Source organism: Dromiciops gliroides, chromosome 3 (assembly GCF_019393635.1).
Source record: "Dromiciops gliroides isolate mDroGli1 chromosome 3, mDroGli1.pri, whole genome shotgun sequence".
NCBI classification, from domain to species: domain Eukaryota; kingdom Metazoa; phylum Chordata; class Mammalia; order Microbiotheria; family Microbiotheriidae; genus Dromiciops; species Dromiciops gliroides.
The window spans coordinates 606,981,426-607,006,068 of record NC_057863.1 but is presented as its reverse complement, the minus strand read 5'-3'; the positions used below and the strand labels follow the sequence as shown (position 1 = coordinate 607,006,068).

The window sequence follows — 24,643 nt, the reverse complement described above, 5'->3', positions numbered from 1 at the left end:
CTGGCAGCCTCCCTCAAAACAGAGCGGGATTTATTTTAACAAAAACGGACTTAAAAAAAAAAACACACAAACAGAATCAGTAGGATCAAGGGAAAGGTTTGCAGAGCCCTAGGCCAGTGCCCATGGAGGCATAAAAACCTCAAATAACAATTCTTCACAAGGGAGAATTCCAGCAGAGCCAAGACTTCTCTCTGTGTACCCCCAAACGTCATGTCTTCTCCCAGGGCTCGAGGCTTCTTGGCCCTCTCAGAAGTCTTTGACATGAAGAAGGGTCACCTCCTTGTCCCCATCCTCAGCTCCTTCCCCTGTAGGTTTACATTCATGCTGCCTCTGGCCCAGTCCTGTTCCAAAGGCCTTTCCCCCTCACCTGGTTTCTCTTTCTAGAATCCATTAAGAAGCTGACAGTTGGGGGCGGCTAGGTGGCGCAGTGGATAGAGCACCTGCCCTGGATTCAGGAGGACCTGAGTTCAAATCCGGCCTCAGACACTTAATACTTACTAGCTGTGTGACCCTAGGCAAGTCACTTAACCCCAATTGCCTCACCAAAAAAAACCCAACAACAACAACAAAGAAGCTGACAGTTCTTCCCCTGTCTCTCTTTGAATCTATTGCCAACCCCCTCTCCCTATCCTCCTTGCTGCTTCTCCATTCTTTCCCTCTCTTCCTAGACTTTGTCTCTTTTATTTGGGGGCTGTGAAAAATCTAGAGTCCCTCTCCCCCCAAAAATGGGGAAGCAAAAACTGTTTCCCATCTTCTTGTCTCCAAACCCAGCCTGAGTCACCTAGCTGGGAAGTTGGTTGAGGTGTGGTAGTTAGACACCTTCTAACTGTTCCCACTACAGGGGAAGAAAATCTAGTCGGCATCATTCCCTATTCCCTCTCCCCAGCCCTGTTGGACCCTCCCAGAAGCCCCAGTAAAATGCTTGGGGAAAGCCCCAGGGCACTCTCCCCTGGCCTGATAAGAGAGGGGATGCTAAGCAGTCTGAGTCCTAGAAGCCAAAAAGAGGGATTCATGTCCATTGCCTCTGCCCACCAGTCTCTGTGCTCATTTAGGGGTCTAAACAGTCTCTATTCTGGGAGGCAAATAAAGAAGGAGGTCAAGTGGAAGTAGAAATCTATAGCGGGTATAGTGAGTGACTCATGTTCTCCTTGGAGACAGAATAATTATTCCACAGGGCGTGGGAAGGATCTGTGCAGGGGAGGAGCTCCCTGGAAGAGGTAGGAAACCACAGCAGCTGAGAAGAGAAGAAAGAGAAGAAGAGGTGAGAGAAGGGAAAGTCAAAGTCCCTGCCCTGTGGGGCCACATGATCTTGGAAGACAGCCAAGAACTGCTCAAAGTGATTGTGTCACTGTTATGCCAAACCTCCCTATGCAAGCAGCAGCATCACCTTGACCATCCAGGAGCTCTCAGAGCAGGCTCTTGCCTGTTCTTGGTTCAGAAAGTCATCAGACACTCCCAAGCATATCCCTGTCTACTGTGTTCTTCCTGGACTACAGATGCCATCAGATATCTGGGAGAAAGTGCTCCCCACTGGCTCCCTGCTCATCCCTGACCTCAACCTCAATGACACTGAGCTCTACATTGTATCCTTTGTTGATTCTGGAGGTGTGATAGCTTCAATAGCATGAGAACAATTAGCAGTGTATGGTAAGTGCTGCCCTTTCCAGGGGCCATGCCTTACTCCAATACCTTCCCTCTCTTTGGGGCAAGAGCCCTTTCCTAAGCTCCTTACCCTGGGAGTAGGGAGAATGCAGGACCATACAACTAGCAGCACTAGGAACAGTCTAGGGCAAAGCTTCTTAAACTGTGGGTCTTGACCCTATATGGGGGGTCACGTAACTGAATGTGGAGGTCATCTACCTATATAGCTGGCATCACATAAAAATTTCTCAGGCAAAAACAGGTTGTGAGTGGAAAAAGTTTAAGAAGCCCTGGACAAGCAAAGCAATGACCCAATATAACTCTGAAGGACTTATGAAAATTGCAATACATATACAGAGAAAGGACTGATGGTATCTGAAAACAGACTGAAACACATTTTTTTTTGACAATTCCTTAATCTGAAGTTTTGTTTTTATCCGTTTTCTCTCACAACCTAGCTAATGTAGAGATGTTTTCCATGACTACTCATGTATAACTTACATTGAATTGCTTGAGTTCTTGGGGTGGAGGGGTGGGAAGAGAGGGAGGAAGAGTAGTTGGAACACAAAGTTTTTAAAAATTGATGTCACAATTTGCTTTTACATGTAATTTGGAAAATAAAATTCTAAGAAGAAAAAAAGCAGCCCTGGACTAGGGGAATTAGCCCCAAAGAACATCTGGAGGGACAGGTCAGGCAGGGTCAAGGTAGGTTGACAAGAGCAGCTCTGCCTCACATTTGTCCAGGGATCCTTAGCAATCCTAGCTTTGTCCCTAAGGCCTACATCCCAATAAGAGCTGGGGCTGAGCTCAGAGCCCCTTAGTAGTTCCTAATTAAATAATGGAAGTCTGAGGGCAGAAGGGACAAAGAAGGGCCTTGGAGGAGGGGTGTCAGCTGGACACTGACTCATTTTCTCTTATATTGTCCATGCTCCAAGCCTAGAGTCCTTTATTTTTGTTTGTTTGTGGGGATGATGAGGGTTAAGTGACTTGCCCATGGTCACAGTGTACGTGTCAGGTGTCTGAGGCCAGATTTGAACTCGGGTCCTCCTGAATCCAGGGCCAGTGCTTTATCCACTGCACCACCTAGCTGCTCCCCTGGCTAATCTATAGTGGGATTGAGGTCATCTTCTCATTTGATTTGGGATCTTTTGTGTGATGGACAGCTCAGTGGTTCTGGATGGAAGTTTGCAGAGTGATGAAAAATTTTAGGTGAGGCCCTCAGTCACCTGTAAGATGATATATGAGTTTTCTACCCTCTATTGTTTGCAGGTGTTGAAGGAAGAGTACATTGGAATGAGACTCAGGAGATCTGATTTCTAGTCCTGACGACATTAAATTGCTTAGAGACCTAAGGCAAAGTTTTCAGACTCTGTAACCCTCAGTTTCCTCATTTCTAAGTTGAGTGCATACAATAAGGTGATCTCTTAGCTCCCTTTCTTTTTTTTTAGTTGAATAGAATTTTATTTTCCAAAATATATGTAAAAACAAATTTTGACATCAATTTTTTAAAACTTTGTGTTCCAACTTCTCTTCCTCCCTCCCTTCCCACCCCCCACCCACCAGAACTCAAGCAATTCAAAATAAGTTATACATGAGTAGTCATAGAAAACATTCCCACATTAGCTAGGTTGTGAGAGAAAACAGTTAAAAAACAAAACTTCAGATTAAGGAATTGTCCAAAAAAATTTTTTTAAATGTGTTTCCATCTGTTTTCAGATACCATCAGTTCTTTCTCTGTAGATAGATTGCAATTTTTGTAAGTCCTTCAGGGTTATATTGGATCATTGCCTTGCTGAAAATAACTACATGCTTCCCAGCAGATCATCTTATACTATTGCTGTTATTTTGTATACAGTACATTTTACTCTGTTTCAGTTCATATAGGTCTTTCCAGGTTTTTCTGATAGTATCCTGTTCATCATAACCTGCATATAGTACCTTAAACTTGACAAAGAATTTTCTTCATAATAGCCCAGCAAAGTAGGTACCATACGTTTTGCCATTATAATCAATCATAACTATTTCCCTCCATCTTATTCCCTTCCCATGATATTTACTCTATTTTCTATCTTCTTTTAACCTATTTCTCCTCAAAAGTGTTTTACTTCTGACTGTCCCCTCCCCTGCTCTGAACTCCCTTTTTTCACCCTTCCCTCCTTATCCTCTTCCCCTCTTACTTTCCTGTAGGGTTAAATAGATTACTCCTCCCAATTGGGTGTGAATGTTATTCCCTCCTTGAGCCCACTCTGATGAGATTAAGGTCTTTGAGCTAATTCCATGTTCTAAATTTTTCTTCCTCCTTCCCTCCTCAATTCTCCCTATGAAATCAAGCAATTCAATATGTCATACTTGTGCAGTAATGCAGAACATCTTCACCTTCCTTGAAAGTGTTTTGCTTTTTACTGCTCTCTCCCCAATCTGCCCTTTCCCTCTTTCCCCTCTTCTCCCACCCCCCCTCTTTATCTCCCTCCCCTCCCACAGGGAAAAAATATATTACTATACCTACTTGAGTATGTATGTTAGTCCCTCTTTGAGCCAATTCTGATGATATAAAGGTTCACTCACTCCCCCACTCCTTTCCCCCCTTCCCCTCCCCTCCCTAAGCTTTTTTCTTGTTTTCTTCCTGTGAACTACCTCTCCCCAGACCATCTCTCCCCTTTCCCCTCCCCCAGTCTATTCCTCCTACACCTCAACCCTATTTTGAAGATGTCATCATGGATTAGTTAGGTGGCACAGTGGACAAAGCACCAGCCCTGGACCCAGGATGCCCCAAGCCCAAATCCAGCCCCAGACATAAGACACCCCACCTTGTTTGCCTCACAAAGAACAAAACATAAATGCTTTACATATTTACATATTCAGTTCAGACCTGTGTCTTCTGTAAATTCCTTACTGAGAAGGTTCTTATGAGTTCGAAGTATTATCTTCCCATGTAGGAATGTAAACAGTTTGATCTTTTAATATCCCTCATTAAGTCTTTTTTTCCTGTTTACCTTTTTGTCCTTCTCCAGGGTCTTGTATTTGAAAGTCAAATTATCTATTCAGTTCAGGTCTTTTCATCACAAATGTCTGAGAGTCCTCTTTTTCACTGAAGTCCCCTTTTTTTCCTCTGAAAGATTATAATCAGTTTTGCTGGGTACATGATTCTTGGCTGTAGTCCCAGTTCCTTTGCCCTCTGGAATATCATATTCCATGCCCTCTGGTCCTTTAATGTAGATGCTGATAGATCTTGTTTTAGCCTTATTAGAGCTCCACAGTATTTGAATTCCTTTTTTCTAGCTGCTTGCAATATTTTCTCCTTGACCTGGGAGCTCTGGAATTTGCCTATAATATTCCTGGAGGTTTTCCTTTTGGGATCTCTTTCAGGAGGTGATTGGTAGATTCTTTTGATTTCTATTTTGCCTTCTGCTTCTAGACTATCAGGGCAATTTTCCCTGACAATCTCTTGGAGGATGGTTTCTAAGCTCTTATTTTGGTCATGGTTTTCAGGTAGTCCAATGATTTTCAGATTATCTCTCCTGGATATGTTTTCCAGTTCAGCTGTTTTTCCAAGGAGATATTTCATATCACCCTCTATTTTTTTTTATTCAGTTGGATTTGCTTTACTGTGTCTTGGTTTCTCATAAAGTCACTAGCTTCCATTTGTTCAATCCTAATTCTTAGGCAATTAATTTCTTGAGAGAGCTTTTCTATTTCTTTTCCCATTTGGCTTTTCAAACTGTTGACTTTTTTCTCATGACTTTCCTGCATTGCTCTCATTTCTCTTTCCATTCTTTCCTCCATCTCTCTAAATCTTCCTTCTATATCTCCTACTTTCTCTTCAAAGTCCCTTTTGAGTGCTTCCATGGCCTGAGACCAATTCATATTTTTCTTGGAAGCTTTGAATGTTGGAGCTTTGACTTTGTTATTATCTTCTTCTTCTGAGGGTGTATTGTGGTCTACCTTTCCCCCAAAGAAGTTTTCAATGGTCTACTGCTTTCTCTGCCTACTCATCTTGGCTGCCTATTTCTTGGCTTTTAACTCCTTCTTAAAGTGTAGCACTGCTTCCAGAACACACTGTTCGAGCTACAGTGTGGCCCAGGGGGGTGACTGGGCTTCTTCTCAGCCTTCCTGGCCTGTGAGTAACCACAGCCGCTTTCTCTTTGACCGGGAAACAGAAGTCTGATTGAACTCTGATTCTCTATGGTTGGAAGCTTGGCATGCCTGTGCCCTTTCCCACTGGGCTACCACCACTCAATTCAGACCATTAGTTCAGAACCAGGGCGCTTCACCCCACGTCCAGCAGAGACTGCCTCCACTTCACCCCAGCCTACCACCAAACCCCCTCACTAGTCCACAATTGGAGCCTTAGAAGCTGCTGGTGCTGAAGACTCTGAGGCACTCTGGAAGGAAGCACTGTCTGGCTGGGTCCAGACTTCGTGCTGAGCTGTTCAGCCTGATCAGTAGGTGATCGCAATTGCCCTCTTTTGCTGAAAAATAGTCTCACTCTGTTCTTATGTGCATTAGGCTGAGAGTGAGTAGATGGATTTATCTGGAGCTTGTGGGAGTCACAGCCTCTCCTCCCTCTTAGCTCCCTTTCAGCTCTAATATTCCATGATTCTAAATCACTGTAATTGTCAAGAGGCACTAGGATAGCCACATGCTCCTTCCCCACCTTTAGGTTGCCCTGCCTTTAGACTATAATCCTAAGCATCACAGTTTCTATAGCAACAACTACCATTCCCTACAGAAGTGGTAGAGAAACACAGGAAAACCCACCCTTTTCACTCCTATGCAGCCAACTGCAGAACCAGATTTCAGTGTCATACATACCCACACTTACATGTACATTCGCACTCGTGGCACCCATACATGCCTACATGCCTACACAGCTGTAATTAGTTACTCATGGCCTAGACCATGTATAATCTCATATGTATGCTGGACCTTTCGCCTGCCCTTTCCTACCCCTAAATGATTCATAGCTTCCACTGTCTCCTACGTCTCAGACACCTCATGCCTCTGTCGAAGAAATCAATAATAACACAAAAGAAACATCATAAGGTTAATGACAAATTGCAAATGAATAGTACAGATGACTGGTATTCTCCTTCTCCATCATTTCTTCCCAGATGGTGCTCTTGGCATTTAAGCATCAGTGGTACCTTTTTTTTTTTTTTAAGTGAGGCAATTGGGGTTGACTTGCCCAGGGCCACACAGCTAGTAAGTGTTAAGTGTCTGAGGCCGGATTTGAACTCAGGTACTCCTGACTCCAGGGCCAGTGCTCTATCCACTGCGCCACCTAGCTGCCCTCAGTGGTACCTTCTTTATTAAGCCTACCTCAAGAAGTCTGTCACTATCAAGCCCATATGTTTAGACAATCAAAAACCCATGAATGTGGTTGGTGGTGTGGAGACCAATTTTTAATTAGGGAGTGCTAGCTAAGCAGCTTGCCACAATATTGGGGCAAGGAAGAGGACTGGCAGCCTCCCTCAAAACAGAGCAGGATTTATTTTAACAAGAACGGACTTAAAAAAAAACAAACCACAAACAGGATCAGTAGGATCTAGGGAAAGGGAAATTATAATACCTGAAAAAAATACCACCACCCAGGAATCAGCTGAAAAAACGCAGCAGAACGCCTATCCCTTTCCAGCCTCCACCTAGAATGCCCAATTCTCCTCCCCCAAAACTAGAAAACACCCCACACAGCCCCAGCCAATGGGACGGCGCTCTGACAGTCACATGACTGCCTTCACTAGGCTTCCAATCATTATAATTTTGCCAGGCCCATGTAGGCGTGGTGATGACGTGAGGTGCCAGAGCCCTGGCAATGGCTACGACCAGTGGGTGGAGCACCATGCGGTTTTTGGAGCCCCAGGCCAGTGTGCGCCAAGGCATAAAAACCTCAAATAACAATTAATTCTTTACATTGAGCTGCACGTGAAACCAGCCACAAGCTTTGGGGAAGCCACCAGGGGGCAGCAGTACTCCATGCTGACTCCCTTTGCTTGTCTCACTAATCAAAAGAAATGTCAAGCATCCTGAATCCCAAATCAGTGTCTTAGTTTGGCTGCTTTTAATTACCAGACAGCTGCCAAAGTAATTTTCCTAAACTTCCTCACTCAAAATTCCAGTGGCTCCCTACTGATTTTAGGGTTCAATATTATTTCATCTTTATCTCATCCTTTAAAAAAATGTCTGTTTTGTGTAAATATCATGATAGACATAATTATTAGTACCCTAGTATGAATCCAAACATATCTAAATTAATGAGTAAATATATAGTAAATGTAGATATATTGGGTAGTAAATGTTCATTTTTTTTTTACTAATAAAGGTGCACGAACAAACTTTTGTAGACCATTGTCTTGAAATCCCTAGGTTCCTTCAAGACAGACTCCATTTATTTGCCATCTCCTGTAGGAAGCCTTTCTAATCATCTTAGCTCACTCCTTTGAACACACCTCTTCCCCTTATTATCACCTATACAGGTATCTGCCAGGAGACTGTAAACTCTTTCAGGGCCAAGACTTTATTTTGTCTTTTCTAGTGCTTGGCACGTTCTCTTGTACATAGTAGTAGCTTAATAAATACTTGTTAGATTGGACCAGATGTTTGTGACGCACCAAGGAGACCTCTTCAATTATGGCATGGACTGGGAAATAGTGTTATAAGCTATTAAATTAAGCTTTTACTTTTTGAAGTTATATTCTGAAGGTCATGACTTAACATGATATCTTCCTATGTGTGTAAAAAGTCATGTTACAGCAGCACCATACTATCTACACCACTTGTGGTACTAATATACCACTATTATGGGATTTGGTTCTATTGCTGGTTTACTGGATTATTGGTTCTATGTGAGAAAATAGACCAGGGGAAAAAAAGTCTCTAAAAAATGGAAGAAACTGTATTTGTTTATGTACTGATTAGGTGAAAGAGATGGAAAGCAATAAAGCACAACAATCAAAAGTCAAATAACCAAGGAAGAGAAAAGAGACAACAATGCCTAAAAGACAGGGACCAGATAGATATAAGTGAAAAAAAGATACTACCAATTTTTTGCATGAATTCTTTACCATTCGGGTACATACCCCAAACCATTCATCTCCACGTAAAAGGATAGAACTTTGGAGGATGTAATCTAACTGGCTAATTAAAATACATTGCTAGTAAGTTGGACTATGTTACTAGTAAAGCATTTCAAACTGTAAAATTTAAAATCAAAAGGCCCTAAAAGCTGCTACTCTGGAATGAATTAACTCTTGTTTTGGCTTTTTTTTTCCTTGTGGGGCACCTCAGTCTAAAACTTAAGCCCAAATTCTAAGACTTAGAAATGAAATATGAACTGAATTTTTAAATTTTATTTATTCATTCATTCATTCATTCATTCATTTATTTATTTTAGTTGGGGGGGGGGATGACAATGAAGGTTAAGTGACCTGCCCAGGGTCACACAGCTAGTAAGTGTCTGAGTTCAGATTTGAACTCAAGTCTTCCTGAATCCAGGGCCGGTGCTTTATCCACTGCACCACCTAGCTGCCCCCAAACTGAACTTTTATATTTCTGCCACAAAAAGTCCAGTGTCTGCAAGAGTGCCATTTCATGTTTGGGATAGAGGTGGATTAAAATGGAAAGGGACTTAATAAAGAAAACCATGACTTCATGATGAAAATAACCTTAAAATACCAATCTAATGTTATAAATTTTAATTCCAAAGCTCTAGTTTCAGTGCTGATGCTGCTGTAGTTCCAAAACATCTTTCCCTCCTGCTCTTGCCCAGAAAGAGAGCAAACTACAGGCAACTGAGTTTTGTCTCTCTAAAAGAAGGACAAAGTATATCGTTTATAAGTATATAGTTTATAGTTTATAAGTATACAGTACATAGTATATAGTTATTCTGGAACCCAAGTCTGGACAATGTCAGTGTGGTAAAATATGAAAGTTTTTAACAGTCGGTTAGGATAACTGAAAGACGCCAGTTTTTCAAGGACCACCCTTTTGGGGAGGAGATGAACAGTCCGCCTGCTGCGCATGTCAGACTGCCTGCCGGGTTTTTTACTTCCGGGGTGGAGAGAACGAGAGTAGGCCTTTTTGCCTGCTTGGCGGGACTCCTGGCCGGAGGCACAGACGGTCTCCCTCTCTCCAAAGGTGGCCTTTTCGGTTTGGTGAGTTTTTATAAGGAATATAGACTAAGCCTAGACTTAAGACGATTTGTATTGTATTTCTATTTTCCTATCCTTCTAATTGTAACGATTGGAATAACGCCACCTGCTGGATACTTACTGTAGAGGAGTTCTGCCCATGAAGGGAAGGTCTTTGAGGGCAAGACCAGGAGTCAGGAAGTGACGCGGGCTAGTGGGAGGAGGAAGGAAGAGACTGGCGCTCAGTCTCGCTCTCTTTCCTGAGGACGCTGGCAGAGAAGGGAGCTAGAAATGTGCTCTCCCTTTAATAGATAGGAATCTAGGCCTTTTTCTCTCTCTTTACCAAATTCTTATTCTCCTTAATAAATGCTTAAAAGTCTAACTCTTGCTAAAGCTTATAATTTATTGGCGACCACTCATTAGATATTTTAGACAGTTTAGCTAGAATTTTAGCCCTTAACAGATGGCTGACCACGAAGAGGAAAGCTGAACCTCACTTCTGATCTTCCGGTTGGGTAAGAAATTTCTCCTACCCTTTAAACTGCTAAGTACTGGCGCACTGGCTGTGTTTTCCCTTTAAGTTTTTTCAAATGGACCTTTTAAACTCCCTAATTACCCTATTTTTGATTTTAGTCTGTTTAACCAGACAAATGGGAGATAAGATCATGTTAATGCTTTGTTTTTGTGGATTTTCTATTTTTCTTTTTATTTTTGTTAAAAGAGCCAGCAACTTACTCACACAAGGAAATATCTCTCCCTCTCCCAACCATGCTTTTTCAGAGAAACCTGAAGAGATTCCTGCAGCTTTTCCCAGTTCCAACACTAATTGTTGCTCTAATTTTGCATGCCTAGAGGCAATGACCCACCCTCTTGAAGCTTTTAATCCCCTAGCACTTGGAGGCAAAGTGGGGGAAGAGGAATCCAGGCCTGAGTTCAAAATCAAGTCGGATTCAAATTGTGCTGGTCCCTCCCCTCCTCCCCAGACCCCACCCTCTACTCCTCCCATGGCCAAGCCCATTGCTTCCCCGGCCTGGGAAGTCCAGAGAACTGATGCGCATGCTCAACTTTCTCTAACTACATTTGCAGCTTCAGGCTCAGCCCTTTCCCAGCCTGGCTGTGCTTCTGAGACAACCTTAGAAAGCCCTTTAAATTCCAGATATACTCGTTTTGTTCATAATTTTGCTAACCTGCTTTTGTCTTTAATTAGTAATCTTATAAAGCATTTGTATGGTGAAAAGCCCGACAGACAATATAGAGGGGTTAAAGAAGAAAAACTTAAGCTGAATAAGAATGACAATCAACATAGTTCAAGACTCTGCTTCTTTTGCCATGGAAGGGTATATATTTTACAGAAATGTAGAAGTAAGCAGCAAGGTATTGATATGAGTATTGGGGATTTTAGATATTGGAATCAAGAGTGTTCTGAATTCACTCAGATTATTGTCAGTTCAGAGGTTACATAGGATTTCTATGCTATTACATATACATTTTGGAATTAATGGTATAGGTTTATTTTCATAGAGATTTTAATGCTTTTGAGATTGTGTCTTATACTTAGTTTCTAAAACAAGGAGAATATTTGTAAAAGCTTTTTATAGTCATGTGATCAGGTTTATATTTTATAATACTCTTATTAATATTAAGTTCATATTCATTTAGATTTCCCTAGTTTGAATTTCATTGTCTTTTATTATTCCACGTGTATTTTCTTCTATTCATTCATCTATCTAATTTTGAAACATGGTTTTGATTTCATAATACAATGTTAATTCTAGGAGTATTGTGCTCCCATATTCTGAGTTGTTTGTTTTTGTTATTTTTTCTCAACTGATTATTTGATCAAACTCTTTAAAGCATTTCCCTGGCAAATTGGTTGCCATGGCAAGTGTAAATTGATTCTAGAAGTATTATTTTTGATAAGCATATTCCAAAAAAAAAAAAAGAGGGGAACATTTGTAAAAGTTTTCTTTTTTCAAAAAAAAAAAAGTTCTTTGAGATTCTGTTGTGCTTTAACTTGTATTTAAGTATGTTCTGATTTTTCACAAAAGTAATTGTATACTAAGTAAAAAAAGGTATTATTTGAAATTGTTGCATAATTATATATTGTAACGATTGGAATAACGCCACCTGCTGGATACTTACTGTAGAGGAGTTCTGCCCATGAAGGGAAGGTCTTTGAGGGCAAGACCAGGAGTCAGGAAGTGACGCGGGCTAGTGGGAGGAGGAAGGAAGAGACTAGCGCTGAGTCTCACTCTCTCTTTCCTGAGGACGCTGGCGGAGAAGGGAGCTAGAAATGTGCTCTCCCTTTAATAGATAGGAATCTAGGCCTTTCCCTCTCTCTTTACCAAATTCTTATTCTCCTTAATAAATGCTTAAAAGTCTAACTCTTGCTAAAGCTTATAATTTATTGGCGACCACTCATTAGATATTTTAGACAGACTAGCTAGAATTTTAGCCCTTAACAATATTATATTCTGAGTCAAGATGTATTCACATTTTTTGCAATCATTTATTATCCTCAATTTTTAAATCCATATGAGACTTGGATTATGGGAACTTATCATTTAAGACACTAATTGCCTTTATTCTGAGTTATCAGATGCCAGTTGGCCAAGATGCCATCCAATCACAAGAGGAATACATGCAAGAGCAGACACTGAACTGTCACATGAGGGGAGACATGCATGAAGTCAAGGTATGGCCGAGGGAACGGCTTTTGACTAATGTTGAGGTTGGATTCTCTTGGTTTAATATTTTATTTTATTTTTCCCCACAATATTGTACAGATGGCTGGAAGTATTCATCCCACCCATCTCACTTCTACACCTGGCTTCTATGCTCCCTCCTATATGCCTGATGCCATGGACATCTCAAATCCCATGCATCTGATTAAGTCTGACTCAGTTTCCTCCAATATGTTCAGTGGCATGGACATATATTCCATCCACCTATTTTAAGCCTGGTATACTGCATGGGCAGTATATATTGCTCAAGTGTGGGAATGCTCATATCCCATCATTTCTCTGTTCTTTTATGGTAACCCCCATAATTATCTCAGGTGTCATGATAAATACAGTGTTGAATTTGGCCTTGACACCTGTTACCAATTATATTAGATTTTAAATTTCTCATAATGGCATGAGGATAATTAGGCAGATGATGCAAAAAATGATGAAACAAAGATAAAAATTATTTTAAAAAATTAATATCACAGCAATTGTCTTCTCAATTACCCTCCATAAGGGGGGACTATAGTAATATTATAATTTTAAAGAATGTTTCAATTTTTGTTTTATTATATGTTTCATGTGTAACAACTAAGATTCTGAATTCCCTTAGACATGTTTTTGAGAACTTTCATTGTTTGATTTGATTATTGACAAAGCTATTTTAAAGTTGTGTTAAGCTCAATTTTGTAGGAAATTTTCCTGGCTGATTACCAGCATCCACACATCAACCCCTGAAAAGACTTCCATTCCATGACTACACCTAGAGGACATCTGAGAAAAGACTTTCAGAGACTTTAAATGAACAGTTTTGATTTGTTGTTTTTGTTGTTTTTTTCTCTTTCTGTTATAATATACACCATCTGTAATATGTATTCTCTGCAGAGGCCCTCCCTTTGCAAGACCAATGTCAAAGCGTCGGTTCATGAGGACAAAAAAAATCGCCCCTCTGGACAAAACTTTCCTCTCTTCCTTTTCTATATTGTTGTTCACATATTATTAGTTAGCAATAGTTATCATATTGTTTTTACTGTTCCGTCAAGGAAACATTTTGTTTCTTGAGGAACAACAGGGGGGACTGTAACGATTGGAATAACGCCACCTGCTGGATACTTACTGTAGAGGAGTTCTGCCCATGAAGGGAAGGTCTTTGAGGGCAAGACCAGGAGTCAGGAAGTGACGCGGGCTAGTGGGAGGAGGAAGGAAGAGACTGGCGCTCAGTCTCGCTCTCTTTCCTGAGGACGCTGGCGGAGAAGGGAGCTAGAAATGTGCTCTCCCTTTAATAGATAGGAATCTAGGCCTTTTTCTCTCTCTTTACCAAATTCTTATTCTCCTTAATAAATGCTTAAAAGTCTAACTCTTGCTAAAGCTTATAATTTATTGGCGACCACTCATTAGATATTTTAGACAGTTTAGCTAGAATTTTAGCCCTTAACATAATCAACATCACCTTGTGACTATATACAATAAAGGCTCTATCTAGAAAACCAGAAGCTTCTTCCATTTACTAGTCTGGGAGATAAATTAAGGGAAAAGTTAAGTAGGGGAGATTTATGATCTAATATCCAATTTTAATCTCACATCAGTAAGTAGGATATCTCTCAGTTAACCATATTTCCCAACTTTTTCACAATTGCAGAATTTGTTGTTAACACTGGAGGGGAGGTAGGTGGTCTCTGTCTTTCCCCACTTCCTGTTTCTCTCTTTCCCTTCCCCCCAAAATCAAACCATCACCAACTCCTACCACTGCACAGAAAATACATATGCTTTATCTATGCCTTTTCTTCTTCCCCTTATTTACTACTATTTCCATTCAGTCAAGAAAATTGGCAAAGAGTACTCAAGAAATCTAAGGTGTGGGGCAGCTAGGTGGCACAGTAGATAAAGCACCAGCCCTGGATTCAGGAGTTACCTGAGTTCAAATCTGGCCTCAGATACTTGACACTTACAAGCTGTGTGACCCTGAGCAAGTCACTTAACCCCCATTGTTCCGCCAAAAAAAAGATATCTAAGGTGTCAGAAACTATTTTTTGTACACTATCCAAAGGAAAATGTTAGATCTCAGAGAAGTAATGTGGTATAGTAGAAAGAGTACTACTGTCTTTGGAATATTGGAACGTGGATTTGAAATCTGGCTCTTCCGTTTACAACTTCCTGTGTGACCACGGGCAAATCACTCCTACTGGATCTTGATTTCCTCATTTATAAAATAAGGGGGGTGGGCGGGGTCTGGACTAGATGATCTCCAAGGTCCATTTCAGTTTTCAATCTATCCTCTATTGCCACCTGACTCATTTGGTTAGATATTTGCTTATTTGACTTATTAGAAGTGGTTGGATAAATAAGTTAATAAAAGGACAGAAAGCAACTTGGCATTTAAATTTTGCTTCCTTCTCTGACTAGACCAAGATCTATCCATCTCTTGTATTCCACATCTTCTTCCCATTGTTGTTTCCTACTTACCATAACCTCCTATAGTATACTTCCATTAAGATCCCTTCTTTTCTCGAATTCCTCCAAAAGGCTACACAGGGGCAAAAGTCTACCTGTCCCTGATACATCAAGGTAATATCTCATATTGCTTCTTTTGGGGAAGGCAAAAAATATATAGCTTACCCCAACTCCTCTCCCAGTGACCCACTCAATTTAGGATCTGACCTTGATACTCTGACTTCCCTTTTAGGGGAGCTCATCCACTCACATTATTTTACCTATTACAGACTAATTAATTACTCCCAGATCTTCATCTTCAATACTAAACAATCACCACTACTCCAATCCCAAATTTCCAACTACGTAAACGTTTACACTTGGAAATTCCTCACCAACCCTAACTCAAAAAGAGTAGAAAACATATTTGACTAGGAGTCAGGAAATCATAATTCCAGCTCTATTAATTAGCTTTACGGCCTTGGACAAATTACTTAATATATCTAGGCCTCAGTTTCTCCAACTGTAAAATCAAAGTGCTGGAATGGTTGATCTCTAAGGTTCGATTCTAAATTCTACGTCCAATATCTTCATTTTTACTTTCCAAAGAAGTTCCTGTTCTCAACTTTTGTAAGAGTACTACCATTTTTTTCTTCAGTCTAGAAGCCCTGGAAATAGTTCCATTTACTAAGCACTTAACTGTTTTTAAAAATGCTAGATGGCGCAGTGGTTAAAGCACCGGCCCTGAATTCAGGAGTACCTGAGTTCAAATCCAGCCTCAGACATGACACTAGCTGTGTGACCCTGGGCAAGTCACTTAACCCCCATTGCCTGCAAAAAAAATAATCAAAAAAAAAAATGCTCTTTGGATTCTGTGAGGCAGGTGGAGAAAATAATTTTTGTTTTTATTTATACTGGAACTGTGATGTCATTGGTATAGGGACCTACTGGTGAGGAAATTCCACCAAAGCAGATCAGCAAGTGCTTTGCAACTAGTCTTAAGAGTTGCACAGGGGGGCAGCTAGGTGGCACAGTGGATAAAGCACCAGCCCTGGATTCAGGAGTACCTGAGTTCAAATCCAGCCTCAGACACTTGACACTTATAAGTTGTGTGACCCTGGGCAAGTCACTTAACCCTCATTGCCCCACCAAAAAAAAAAGTTGCACAGAGCACTGATAGATTAAGTGACTTGCCCAAAGCCATGTAGCCAAGATGTGTCAGAGGAAGGATTTGAACCCAGGTCTTTTGACTCCAAGGTTTGCTGGATCCTCTAACCAATTCATCTGTCTCCTCTAGACTATTAGTTCCATTTTACAAATGAGGAAACTAAGGCTTAAAGAGATTATATAACTAGTCCACAGTAACTAAGCTAAGTGGCTGAATCAAGACATTAACCCAAGTCTTTTGACACTTTGAGACTGGGGCTTTTTCTATTACACTAAGTTGTTTCTCTGCTAGTGAGAAAGTACTTTTTACTGTTCTTTTTAATAATAAGTTTTTTGGTTTGTTTGTTTGTTTTTGCAGGGCAATGAGGGTTAAGTGACTTGCCCAGGGCCACACAGCTATTAAGTATCAAGTGTCTGAGGCCAGATTTGAACTCAGGTCCTCCTGAATCCAGGGCTGGTGTTTTATCCACTGTGCCACCTAGCTGCCCCCAATAATAAGTTTTTGATATCTTGTTTTTACAGTCTACATTTCCCATTGTTGCCCTCCTCCCCACCCATCCCTTATAAACAATTTTAAAAGAAAAAAGTTCAGCAAAACCAAACAACATATCAAAAAACCTGATATCAGCCAATAAATACTTATTAAGTGCCTACTATGTGCTGGGTACTGTGCTAAACACTGATCCTTTTAATGTTCTTAATGTAGGTTTTTGTCAACATGTCCGGACATGTCCCAGGTGAGTTATGCCATTCTTTGTTCAGACCAAGAAACACTGGGCATCTGGTTATCTTAACTTCCTAAACTTTTCAATCTGCCTTTTTTTCAAAAGGCAGTGGAACAAACTGAATCGATTTTGATAGCATTTGGTTTAAAAGGAGGAAAGGATAGGCAACCGTTTTACAAACTCCTTGTTACTATTTCTCTTCATTCATTCTCTAGCCTTTTTTTTTTTTTTGGGTAAGGCAATCAGGGTTACATGTTTTGCCCAGAGTCACACAGCTAGTAAGTATCAAGTATCTGAAGTCGGATTTAAACTGGAGGGGAGACGTGGAGCCAAGATAGCACAGGAAAGACAGTGACTCAGCTGAGCCACCCCCGGCAGCCCCGGTTGCGCAACCCCAGCCCCAGCAGCCCCACCCCCCGCCGGGCCCAGCCCTAGCCGGGACCACTGAATCAGGAGCAGCAGCAACTGCTTCTGGAACTCAGGCCACAGAGGGTAAAGGGTCCAAACAATTGGTCAGGAGATCACAGAGTTCTTTTTACTAGCACTGAGGCAGGACTCTGTTGTTTTGCCCATGCTTGTCCTGGGTCTTGGGCGGCAGTCCCAGGTCAAGAAGCAGCACTAGCATACCAGAGCTTGCAGCCACAGGGGAGTAGGATGTTCCTCATGGTTCCAGGGCAGAAAAGCAAGCTTGTGATTGCTTACAGAGAGAGGGAGAGGTGAAATGGGATAAACTGTCTCTCAGAAAAGGAACAAGAAAAAGCTTATACAGTGGAGGGAAAGATGGGGGAGGTGAGAGGGAGTGCACCTTACTCTCATCAGAATTGGCTCAAAGAGGGAATAACACTCAAATGAATATAGAAATCTATCTTGCCCTGCAGGAAAGTAGGAGGGGAAAGGGATTGGGGGGGGGGGGAATAGAAGGGAGGGCAGATGGGGGAGGGGGCAGTCAGAAGCAAAACACTTTTAAGGAAGAACAGGGTGAAAGGAGATAGAGAACTGAATAAAGGCTTGGGGAGGGAATAGGATGGAGAGAAATATAGGGATAGTAACTGTGGATGAGGCAGCTAGGTGGCACAGTGGATAAAGCATCGGCCTTGGATTCAGGAGGATCTGAGTTCAAATCCGACCTCAGACATTTGACATTTACTAGCTGTGTGACCCTGGGCAAGTCACTTAACCCCCATTGCCGGTAAGTAAGTAAATGAATGAATGAATGAGTGAATGAATGAATGAACGAACGAACAAACAAACCAACCGGTCCTCCGGACTGCCAAGGCCAGGGCTCTATCCATTGCGCCACCTAGCTGTCTCTGTCCTTCATTCTCAAGTTACGGTGGCGAGGGTCGCCAGGGAGTTGGGGGGCGGGGGGGGGGAGTTAAGTGGGAGTGTCCCCCGACAAGTAGTGCCGAGGAAGTAGTCTCAGGGCCGTGGAAGGAGAGCAAGCAGGAGGCAGTAGCAAAATTCAACTCACCCGACGGAATCGCACCAGTCCGCTCATCAGCCGGCGGCGGGACTCTCCAGCTGGTGCTACTGAGCCGCGCAGCCGCACTAAGAGCCGGAAAGTAGGCGTCACGCTGACCCTTTGCGGCCCTTCACACCCCATCAACACCCCCACCCCGCCTACTTCCGCTCCCTCCCCCGTGACGGACAAAATAGCGGCGTCCGCGGAAAGTGTGCTGAGCCTCTTGGCCTGGGATACCGGCCTCGCTTGGGGACGGCGCTTCGTCCTCCTGGCCAAGAGTTTGTGTTCCGCTACTGCCGCGGCTGGGCCTTCGAGTGCTCAGCAGCTAGCGGGGAAGCTGCGAGCCAAGAAGCGAGAACAGAACGCCGAGAAGGAGGCGAGGCGCCAAGACTACGACACCCAGGAGGCAGTGTGCGCGCCTGCGGGGGACGGGGGCGGGGAGAGGTGGGGGATGGTGACCCACACCCCCACCCCCACCCCCTAGGGTTCCGGGATCGGGAAAGGAATCGCTGCGGATCCCTTGCCGGCAGTCAGTGGCGTGGGCTGAGCCGGTCCTTAGCCTGGCTCTGGTGCTGTGGCATCCGACAAGCCCCTTCTCCGCTCCTTTTTATTTTATAAAGTAACTGAATCTACCCGGAGGCACTACCGTGGGCTGTAAGGAGCGCTAGCCTGGGATTCAGGGAGACCTGGGTTTCAGGCCGGCCTTGGTCTCACGTTGTCCGAGTGACTGCGGACTTGTCATGTCACTTCTCGGCAGTCTAGGCAACTCTTTACCATTGAGTTCTCCATCCTTATGAACTCCTAAAACACAGTTTCCAAAACACACACGCAAAAACGTTCCAAGAAACAAAATTTTAAAATGAAAAATTCGAATGAAATTAAATTTCATTTAAAATGAAAAATAAAACCGCAACATCCAAACGGTATTTTAGTTTTTAAAATACATTACTGGGGCATCTAGGTGGCATAGTGGATAAAGCACTGTCCCTGGATTCCGGAGGACCTGAGTTAAAATCTCTGACACTTGACACTTACTAGCTGTGTGACCCTGGGCAAGTCACTTAGCCCTCATTGCCCTGAAAGAAAAAAACAAAACAAACAAACAAAAAAAAACAAGACAAGACAAAAAAAAACTTTACTGATAACATTTGGACCAGAATGGAGGAAATATATTTTAAATATTTTGTTTTGACAGGACAGATAATTCCCAACAGACACCCAAACAAACCTTTCTATAAAACCTAACCAAGAAAAGTTTAATCACCCTTGGTTAACAGAGGGGGTATGTGTCTTTGACTTTGATAATAGGGTACTAACACTGACCATCTCTGTTTCCTTGCCTCTCAGTAATGATTTTATTTACCTTGGTTTAGTGGGTTGTATATGCTGTTATGCTGCTATGGGTCCTATCTATCGCATCATACACGTCTTGCCGTGATTCTCTGACTTTTTTATTGCTTATGGGATAGCAGTAGTTCATTACATTTGAATTGGTTTCAGGAGATCACTTAATATAGCTGTTTGCTCACCCTTTCCCCAATTGTTGGGCACAAATTTTATTTCCAACTTTTTCTGAAGTCAGTGTTGCTATGAACATTTTCAACATATGGTTCATTTCTTACTGTTGGTCACCCTTTGGGGCTATGTATGCTACAAGTAGTGACATTTCTGGATCAAAGGGTTGCACAATTTAGTCATTTTCTTGTGTGATTCCAAATCGTTTTCTAAAGCTGTTGAACCAATTCACAGTTCTGCCAGCAGGAGGTGACCTTTTTTTCCATCAATGAGTTTTCATTCAATCAATACACATGTATTAAATGCCTACTATGTGCCAGTCATCATGCTAAGGGATACAAAAAAAGAAGCAAAAAACCAGTTCCTGTCCTCAAGGAGCTTTCAATCTAATGGAAGAGCAAAGAGGATAAATAGAAAATAATAATTAATAAAGGGAAGACACTAGAATGAGATTTCACATCTTTAGCATTTTTGCAACCTTTATGGGTTGCTCCATTAAGACATCTTTTATGTATACTTCCATGCTTGGGAGGATTTGTAATCCCTATGTAAGGACTCCTTCAAATGACATTAATCCTGGCCTAGCTATGAATTTCCATTCCACATAATTCTTGACCAGGTCCTCCCATAAATCCTCCACAAGAGATCTACTCAAGCTGCTCAGAGCCTTCTAGGAGTCTTAACCTTAGCCTGTTAGCTACCCACCTGTCAGCACATCACTTTCTTTTTGTTCCACCAATACATCTCTTTGGCCTCAATTTGTTCTATAAAATGAAGGGATTAAACTAGATGAGAGGTGTCAAACACACAACCCACAACATTCCCTAGGACAGCTGGGACTTACTTCTCCATCAAAATTGTATCTTGGGGGGGCAGCTAGATGGCACAGTGGATAGAGCACCGGCCCTGGAGTCAGGAGTACCTGAGTTCAAATCCAGCCTCAGACACTTAACACTTAACTAGCTGTGTGACCCTGGGCAAGTCACTTAACCCCAATTGCCTCACTAATAAATAAATAAATAAATGTATCTTGGGAAGATTGAGAAAAGTATACATGTTTAGCACTCAACTGAGCTGTACTTTAAAGGAAGTGGGGAGTAGTTTAACAGGTCAAAGGGGAGAGAGGAGAATAAGCTCCAGTCATTTTCTGTCTATTTTCTACACAGGACCACTATCCAAACCTATTATCCACAGCATCAGCATGGCCCCAGTGGAGAACAAGGACACTGTCTCATTGACCTGCCAGTCTAAGAGTCAAGGTTTCACAAGCCTGTGGTTCATACCCAAAGGCTCCCCAGATGGTGACAAGATATTGCTGTCTCTGCATAACAAGACACTCACTATTTATAATGTCACAAGGGAAGACCAAGGATGCTATGAGTGTGAAATTCAGAACCCAGTTAGTGTCAACAAGAGTGACCCATTCACACTAAATATTAAGTGTGAGTAAATTCTCTTCCTACATGGTGCATGTTCATAACGTGATGGTGTGTTCCCAGAGGACAGTTTAGTCACTGTCAAGGTTGATGGTAAGTGGTCTCTCTCTTCCTTCAGAGAGTAAGTCTCTTGGGTTGGCCTAGGCTGGGACCCCAGGAGTAGATGCTCAGGCCCACTCAGAAGAGGGGCTTTCAATGGTGGATTTGGGAGAGGACATGTAAAGAAAGAATCTGATTCTAGAGAATGTGTCAGACTTGTAGTGAATGTCAGTCCATTTACTGCTAGTTTGTCCTTGATAGAAGTGGAGACCAACCTTACGTTATCCTATAATGATCTTAAAAACTTTTTTGTGCAGTACAAACTCATTCATCGTTTGAAACACAGTCATTGGTGTCCCAAGCTCCAAGGTCACCCCTTTCCTCCACACAACTGGCAGACATTTACCTAAGGCACAGGTTTGACCAAGTCCCTTCCTGAATCAAGAAGGCTCAGTGGCTCCCTATTGCCAGGAGAAGAAACTATAACCACCCCTTGTTTGTTTGTTTGGGAAGCTCTCATTCCCAGTGTTGATAGTCTTAGTCCTTGATAGCCTATAGGTGATAGCATATAGTCTTAGAGTTCTGCTAGCCACTGAAACCTTAAGGGACATGCCCAGGTTCTTAAGACCAGGTTGTTTCAAAGGCCAGACCTAAAATCTGCTCTTTCTGACTTCAGGCCAAGTTTTTACCTACCACCCCCTACTCCTTGGATGACTCTAGGTCAGTGTTTCCAGCTTTATTACACTTTACTGTCCTCCCTGAACTCAGACGTTCAGCCTAATTATCCCCTCTATTGTTCCAAGGAAACTATCTTCCACCCACCCTCTCCAGGCCTCTACTCAGGCTATGTCCCACACCTGGAAGGTGCTCTCTCCTCACCTCCATCTCATGGAATCCTGACCCTCCTGCCTAGTTCAGCTCAAGTGCCATCCCCAACAGGAGCCTGCCCTGCTCCTTCCTATTGCTAGTGCCCTCCCTTTGATCAACCTTCTGTATATGTTTGGCATTTGATTGTCTATCTGCTCATGGCTTCTTCCCCATAAAGTATTAACTCCTTAACCACAAGACTGTCTCATTCTTCTCTGTTCATTCCATGAATAAAGGAATGAAAAATCATTCATTCAGTGAACAATTCATATTCAAATGATATTTAGTGCTTACTATGTGACAAGCACTTGGCTAAGTAAAGAATTTACTAATACGTGGAAAAATGCTCATTTTCCACAATGATATTGTTTAAATTGAGGGAGATTCCACATATCCAGGAATGGTGGACAGATAGGGACATTTTGCTTTGGGAAATTACAGGGGTGGCAATGTTAGAAACAAAGCTAACAGCTCAAATGGTGTTGTGCAGCTCAAGTGTTAGCAGCTCAAAGAATCCAAACAGGCAGCAGAGGGTAGGTGAAGGCTTCTTTATTCATCTTCACTAAGATGGGCACTCTTCTGGATGTGCCAGTGAAGTCCCACACCTTGATTATACCCACCAAGGGGTCCCTCCCAACCAATCACATTACAGTATTATAATACCTTATTTACAGCCTATTTCCCCAATCAACCAATCAGATTATACCAAGTGGACCTATCACAGTGCTAAGAACCTATAAGGTGGTACCAGTTGGCCAATCAGATCATGACACTGGGCAATCAGATCGTGACCTAATTCTAGGCAAGAATGCCCATTCTTCACTAGAAGAGTGCTGTGTTAACATACATAACTTTTTTTTTTGTTTTGGTGAGGTAGTTGGGGTTAAGTGACTTGCCCAGGGTCACACAGCTAGTAAGTGTCAAGTGTCTGAGGCTGGATCTGAACTCAGGTTCTCCTGAATCCAGGGCCAGTGTTCTATCCACTGCGTCACCTAGCTGACCCCATACATAACTTTTTAAGAAATAGAACTTAAGTCGGGGTTTGAACATCGAGGTCACATGGGAGTCACCTCGGGCACCTTAAGGTGAACTCATAGCTTAGCTGGGCTCCCACAAAGCACAGGCCCTGTTCCCAGCCCTGCTTGGACCTAAATCCCAGGGGCCCTGGCTCGTCAGAGCACTGTGTGCTGGGCGGCCCAATGCTGGGAGGTTCAGGGCAGCAAAGTTGTGAGGCTTGAAACTAAACTCCTTCTCTGTCTTTAGGGGTCTGAGAAGAGTCCAATTAGGGTCTTTTCTCTCAGCAAGATACAGGGGTGTGCTGGCACCAGCTCCAAATGGTTCCCAAAAGACAACTGCCAAGGTAAGTGAACTTAACCACAGTATTCACAACTTCTCCTCTTTCAGGTAGAGGCTGGTCACCACACATTGATCTAAGCTAATTGGTTAGCATCATTCAACTCCATTGATTGACATGACTTGGGGGGTGGTCAAAGTGTGTTTCTTCCCCTAGCTAATTAGAAAGATCAAGCTTACACTGACAAGGCTGGGTTGCTCCTAGAAATCCACCACTAATAACTATTTTCTTACAATGGACATTTGAGTGCACAATGACTATACCAGAAAGAGAACTGCAAATCTGGTGTTTGAGGGTGAATTCTCAATAATCAGTTTGGGAAAATAAATATGGGGCCCGGGAGGGTAGTGATCCTGGTCCCTGAAGAAAGTAAGAATTACCTTAACATTAGTTAAAACACAACAGTTTGATATAGGATCATTAGCTCCTTGAGGGCAGGGACTGTCTCTTGCCTTTGTCCCATGAGCCCTTTGTACAGTGCCTGGTATGTAGCAGGTGGTTAATAAATGTTTATTGACTATTTGACAGGAACACCACCATCAAGATACAAGCAAGTTGGAGCAGTGGATAAAGCACTGGCCCTGGATTCAGGAGGATCTGAGTTCAAATCCATCTCAGACACTTGACACACTAGCTGTGTGACCCCGGTCAAGTCACTTAACCCTCATTACTCTGCTCCCCCCCCAAAAAAAGGTGCAAGTAAGCAAAAGCATTTGCTGTCATAACTCTGAACTAGATGGTGACAAGTATATCCATACTCAAAGGAGAATTATTACGTGGCTCAGAGGATGCTATTCGAGAAACCATCATAGAGAAAATGAGTAACTGTATGAACCCCAGCTAGGTGGCGCCATAGTGCAGAGTGCTGGGGCCTGGAGTCAAAAAGACAAGAGTTCAAATCCAGCTTCAGACACTAGCTGCTTGACCGTGGGCAGGTCACTTAGCCCTGTTTGCCTCAGTTTCCTCCTCTGTAAATGAGCCGGAGAAAGCAAACTACTCCAGTATATTTGCCAGAAAACCCCAACTGGGGCGGACGAAGAGTGTGACGTGAATGAAAGGACAGAAAGTTGTCTGACTACATCCTAGGCAGCACAGGGCCAAGATGATCCTCCGCCTACTCCTCGGCCGGGTCTGCGTCCTAGCCTCGGGCCCCGC

The 24,643-nt window shown here is 42.5% G+C and overlaps 1 protein-coding gene across 2 annotated transcripts in view; it reads right to left on the bottom strand.

Annotated features, from left to right (window-relative positions):
• Window positions 1-18,639, bottom strand: part of LOC122745834 (carcinoembryonic antigen-related cell adhesion molecule 1-like) — a 45,143-nt gene extending 26,504 nt beyond the window's left edge. Inside the window, exons 1-2 of one of the 2 annotated variants that reach the window (XM_043991288.1) lie at window positions 18,287-18,639; window positions 119-1,234 (exon numbers count right to left, since the gene is read on the bottom strand). In XM_043991288.1, coding sequence (XP_043847223.1) covers window positions 1,115-1,234; window positions 18,287-18,418 — 252 coding nt within the window. In that variant the 5' untranslated portion in view covers window positions 18,419-18,639 and the 3' untranslated portion in view covers window positions 119-1,114. Of the gene's footprint in view, window positions 1-118; window positions 1,235-18,286 lie in introns of those variants that run through there. The other variant, XM_043991287.1, reaches the window with a different exon arrangement.
• Between the last annotated feature and the right edge of the window lie 6,004 nt (window positions 18,640-24,643).